Below are 6,000 nucleotides of genomic sequence, written 5' to 3' on the forward strand. Positions count from 1 at the left end.
GGTACCAATGATCTACTTCCTCTTTACACATGAGGCACAAGTGGTTGGGTTTCTTGTCCCAGGGTACAGAGCCAGCAAGAGGTGGTGAAGCTCGAGGCTGAGGACTATGCCCACCGGTGTCATGGTAGGGACACTGAGCCTCAGTTTCCCTATCCCAAGAGGTGGCTTCAGAACATTCAGTGTCATCCTTTCAGAGCCGGGCATCCACCAACAGAATTGCAAGGGAGGGTGGATTGTTCTAGAAATTGCCTGGTGTTTACTTAGCACTGGGACGGTGTGTCGGGTTTGTACCTGTTACTGCTGAGCTGTGTTTGTTCCAAGTTGTTTGGGGGGTGCATTCAGCCCTTTGAGGAAGACAGGGGGGGCACCCTCTCCCTTCATCTGCACTCCTCCACTCCCCAGGGGCCCAGCCCGGGTCTTGCATGGGGGACGGGGTTGGCTCTGGACTCCTTTGGGAGATGGCCCCTCTTTCCCTCCTGACTCTGACAGCTGCTTTGACCTCATTAAAGAAACATCAGAGCTGAAATGGATCTCATAGACCATTCTCATTTACAAATGCAGAAATGGAGGCCCCTAGAGGGGAGAGGCCTGCCCAGGCTCCTCAGGAAATCAGAGCCTCATTTGGACTGAAATCCAGGTTTTCGTAACTGCTCAGGCACATAAAGGACCCAGGAGCTCTCTGCAGACAGGAGGGATTTCCACCTACCATACGGGTTGGGGCATGATGGCATCCATTCTGGTGGGGACATGCATCTCTCTGCCAGGCAACTTGGACGTGGACTGTCAGAGTCATGGGGTGGCCCTCTGATCTATTTGAACGTTGACCCCAACAATATTCATCATCTTCCCCTCTCCATCACCCCATTTTCACTTTCTTCTTCTTGCCCTCAAGCAACAGCCTGGTGAGGGGACTGCTTTGGAAACCGGTGGTCACGGATTCAAATCCTGCTCTGATCCCTTGTCATCGTATGACTTTGTCTGGGCCTCGGTTTCCTCAGCTGTAACATGGGAATGGGGGTCCTGTTCTGTAAGCTGTGATGAGGTCCATGTGTGTACTACCTGGAACCCTGACACGCAGGAGTGAGCGCTGACCTGGTTGAAGGTTGGTAGGTCTCACCTTTACCTGGACCCAGAACCCCTGGGAGGCAGATGGGGAGGGAGCTAAGCAGTGGATGCTTCAGCTTCACAATGAAACAGAGGCTCTCGGATGAGACGGGTTTGCTGGACAAGGGAGGGGACCAGGGTAACGGCCTCCAGGCTCAGGGGGTACTGCTTCCTCCTTCAACCCATCTGGCCCAGGGAGGCTTTGGAGATCGGCCTTGGTTTGTTAGGGTGGGATTATTTCTCACTGACCAGCTGGCCATTCCAGGGCTCCCCTCATTCCCCCATAGACTGCAAATAGTGGTGTGTGATTTCTCCTGGGAGGAAGGAAGTGCCTCCCAGACATGGGAAGCCTCAGAAGTTATCCTCAAGAAAGGGTTCATCTGGGTCTCCCCAACTCCATCCATCCTTCAGGCATTCTTTGTCCTTTCCCGGGGACCTGCAGCCACATTTGCACAAGTTAGTGCCGGCATTATGTACAAAGGTGAATCGAAAATTATCTGCCCTCTGGCTGTAGAATTTATTTTAATCAACTTTTAAGAAAGACAAATACATCATTTTTTGACATAATCTCGTTGCTTTTCAAGACACTTTGTCCATCTATCGACAAGCTTTCGTATTCACTTATTAGAAAATGTTTTAGGCTGAGCTGTGAGCCACCAGTGCACGCTGTCTTTTCTTCTTCATCAGAGGTGACTCTTTGTCTTTGAAGGGCCTCTTTCAGGGACGCTCTAACACCTCAAAATGAAGTTTTTGTATAGTGTCAATGGTGTGGACAGAGGTATGTGGACGTGCATTGGCATGCAAGATCACAACACCCTTGGATAGCAGTCCTCTGTATTTAATCTGAAGTTTAAGCTTCAGCTCTTCAGTCAGCATCTCACTGTAATAAGCACTGTTGATTGGTGAACCTTTCTCTGATAGTGTTCCAGTACTGGCCCTTGAGAATCCCAGAAACACTAAACATCAATTTTCCAGCTGATGGTTGACATTTGAACTTTCTCTTTGTTGGCGATTGAGGATGTTTCTATTCCATACTCTGCCATTTACTCTCAGGCTTGTAGTGATGAATCTATGTCTCATCGTGATTTTTTTTTTTTTAAAGAAACTTACTTTCCTTCAAGTATTGTTCCACATTTTGTTTGAAGATGTCCAAACCCTTCTGTTTTTTATCTTCTGTGAGTTGTTTCAGTTCCCATCTCACACAAACTTTTCAAAACCCAAGTCTGTCGTGGATAATTTCATAGGCAGAGCCATGGCTGATTTGTAAATGATTTACCACATAATCCACTGTCAACTCGCCTATTTGACAGAATCGTTTCCTGTGTATGCTCAATGTTGTCATCAATTGTGGATGTGGACAGGTGTTTTATATATCTGGAGTGCAGTTAATTTTTGACTCACCCTCATATAATACAGTGAGAACATGGTAATAAAGGTGGTTAAGGTCATGTCCAGCGGCCTCCTGGAGCTCAGGGTGCCACGTGCAGGCTCCGGCAGTGTGACTTGGAAAGGCAAAGCTGTGAGAAGGGTGGGGGTCCCACTGTGAGTGGAAGCTTAGGGGTGAGTGGGTGCAGGACAGCACAGCGGGGGAGGGAAGGGTGCCCAGCTTGCTGCTCTGCACTTGGCCAGGACAGCACTTGCCCAGGGCCATTTCATATTGTGATCGCTCCCAGACAGAATGGGAGAACAACATAGATAAAGACATAGATTTGTACAAAAGTCCTGAATAATTAAGAACTCTCCAAGACCATGGCCCTGAGATACTCTTTAAACCTCCATCCAAAATGATTCTGAGATCACCTTTTAGCAAAACAGCATAGTGGCTCACAAAACAAAGAATATCACGCAGAAGAGAGATGCTCTTCTAAAAACCAACCCGTTTACATGAGACCAAAAGGTCAAGATGTACTCTAAAACAAAGATGAGAAGAGAAGGGGGCAGGGCGACTAGAATGCTGGAAAAAGAACAACCAGAACACAATGAAGGAGACTGTTGACCTATTGTAAAAAATGTAACTAATGTCACCAAACAATTTCTGTGAAAATGGTCAAATGGGAACCTAACTTACTAGTAAATGTTCATCCAAAACACAATAAAACCATTATTTAAAATACATGTAATTTTTCCTCATGACAAGAACTCCACAGTTGCGGGCAAGTGTGTTGCTGGCATTGGTTGTTATTCGTATTATTTTTGTTATGTTATTCGTATTATTTTTGTAGAAGTTTAGAGTATTAGATTAACCTCGCTGTACAGGCAGAAATCTGACTTGGAGGAGCCCACCGAGACCGTTCCCCGGGCCCACCAGGCTCCATGATGGCTAAAAGCAGCTCTGTGGAATCCTGTTTGCGATCCCGCTGACAAGCATCTGACATTCGTCATTTTCACTCAGGGCCCTTCCGCTCCTTGGAGTGCGGCGAGCTGCTTTTGGAGCTGATTTATGGGGACAATCCGTCCTCTACTTTTGATTATGGTAGTTTTCCATAATTATTATAAATACTCTCTGTCTCACTTGAGATTTTCTTTGAGATCTTTCTCCCTGACTTCACTTAGAAGTAGCCAACTCCCACGTGGGCTAAAGCAGAGGGGAGTTTGTAAGTTCTGGAAGAGGGGGCCCTTTTGTTTGGAAATTCCAGGGCTCAGTAGGCTGTCCACACTCTTGTGCCCACCATGAAATCCTAGATGCCCCCACCACAAAAGAACCCCAGAACAGGACTGCTGAAAGTGAGCCTCATATCTGGACACAGCAGATATTTTAGGATGGGAGCAAAAAGGGGACATTTGAGTCATGGGGGTATTGATGGGTAGCTAGGACTCTGGTTCCTGAGACACCTTTGGAGTCTCTGATGCTGTCTGTCCCTTCTTCTTCCATCTGAGGGGTCCTGGTGGGGTTTGGAGAGAGGCTGTTGGCCCCGAGGACTAGGTGAAAGATCACTGCTTTACCTCTGACCCTGGCCTCTCTGGGGACCTCAATTTGTCACGGTCCCTCTCTTAGAAGGAGGATGCCAGCACAAGGCATCTCCAGGGTCCTCTGAAGACAGAGACCATCATAGTGTTACTGTCCTAGGGCTGAGTCCATTGAAGGAAGAAAAGTTGAGGACCTAGAGGCCCCAGGAAGTCTCCTTGTGGTGACTCAAGCTGGCTGTTAGGAAGACCCCAAGTGAGTGTAGTGTGGCCCCCATGGGATGTCACTGAAACAGGTGGGGTCCCTTTTAAGTCATGAAGTGGCTGGTCCCATTTAAAGAATGTGGAGTCCAATCCAGGCCATGTGCGTGTCACTAATTGCCGGTGACCATGGAGAGCTCCCACTGCCTCTGGGGCCTTGGGTTTGGCAGCTGTAAATGAGGGCGCTGGTCCAGGCAAGTGAAAAGGCCCACCCTTAGCATCACATGAACAGAGCTGCTCACGGCTGGAGTCTGGTGTGGTTGAGTGTGTGACCAATAGATGTAAGTCTGCAAACCAGCTTGTCTGCCCACCACGAGTGCCCCGGTACTCACAGGCCACCTGGACCTCGGTTTGCCGCTGCAGCAGAGCGCCCATTCGGTTCCTCACGACACAGCGATAGAAACCGGCGTGGGTGCGGTCCAGGCTGGTGATCATGTACCTGGGGGCAGAAGAGACAGTGAGCATACAGCAGCTACAGGGATGCAGGAGGTCAGAGGTCACTTTGCCACCTCCAGAAAGAAGAGTGCCAGAAAGCTTTCTGTGAGAGGCTCTGGAAGGGGAGGCACCGTGTCTGAGCCTTTGACACTCGCAGCCACCAGGTCTCCCCAAACTGTGCCAGGATTACTGGATGATGCTGTCCTCCCTACCTGGGACTCATACTACTGGGGGACATGTTATTAGTATTATTTTAGAACTAGGCACAGAATTGGTTTGGAAATATTAATTGAGACTGATGGAGGTGACAGAGACAGAGATATTAATGTATTTTACAAAATGCTCTGTACCAGTCCCTCCTTAAAATCACTTATGGTTCTGCCAGCGAACAGGTAGAGTCTGTGGAGAAGACATGCTGGGTTTCTGTGGGCACTGGCTGGGCTCCCAGACCAGGAAGCAGGACTCAAAGCAGTCCTTTGGAAACCTGCTTCTGGAATATGCACCTGTTGTCCCAAAGAGTTGGGGGCGTGGTGGGGAACAAGCTGGAAAGCAGGCATGGAGGCAGGGTCAGGGGGAGGAGTGCCTGGCAGCGAGACCCTGTGAATGGTGCTCTTTGTTGATGTTGTTGAGTGCCATCAAGTCCATTCTGACTCATAGTGACCCCAAGGGACAGAGTAGACCTGCCTTAGGAGTTCCTAGGCTGATACCTTTATGGAATGAAGTGTCAGGCCTTGCTCCAAAGAGAGGCCGCTGACCCTTCTGTTAACAGCCCATCACTCAACTGTTTATGTTGCTAAGGCTCCTGTGAATGGTGATCTTTGGCCAAGAGTAGGATGGGAACCAGGGGATAGTCCCCCTGACACACCTATGTAATCATCTTTCCCATACCTGGGCATTGGACCAGCAGGGCTGTGGGTGGCCTACGTGTGCCACCATGGGGTAGAACCACCTAATTCCCAGGATGTGCCAGGTTAATTTTATATCAGTTTTGGCCAGGGAGCTGTACTACCACCACCACCATCATCATCATTGTCATCAACACCACTATCACCAGCACCATCATCATAATCATCACCATCATCATCACCGTCACCATTACCACCACCACCACCATCACCACCACCATAATCACCATCACCACCACCACCATAATCATCACCATCATGATAATCATCACCACCATCATCATCATCATCACCACCATCACCACCATAATCATCACCATTCTCATTACCACCACCACCACCATAATCATCACCATCATGATAATCATTACCACCATCATCATCATCATCA

At 48.7% G+C, this 6,000-nt stretch overlaps 1 protein-coding gene across 1 annotated transcript in view; it reads right to left on the bottom strand.

Annotated features, from left to right (window-relative positions):
- The window catches only part of SDK2 (sidekick cell adhesion molecule 2), a 195,370-nt gene that overhangs the window by 156,040 nt on the left and 33,330 nt on the right, over positions 1-6,000 (bottom strand). The window contains exon 3 of the mRNA XM_006872308.1: positions 4,602-4,708. Coding sequence (XP_006872370.1) covers positions 4,602-4,708 — 107 coding nt within the window. The remainder of the gene's footprint in view (positions 1-4,601; positions 4,709-6,000) is intronic.

This window comes from Chrysochloris asiatica, unplaced genomic scaffold (assembly GCF_000296735.1).
Source record: "Chrysochloris asiatica unplaced genomic scaffold, ChrAsi1.0 scaffold00192, whole genome shotgun sequence".
NCBI classification, from domain to species: Eukaryota; Metazoa; Chordata; class Mammalia; order Afrosoricida; family Chrysochloridae; genus Chrysochloris; species Chrysochloris asiatica.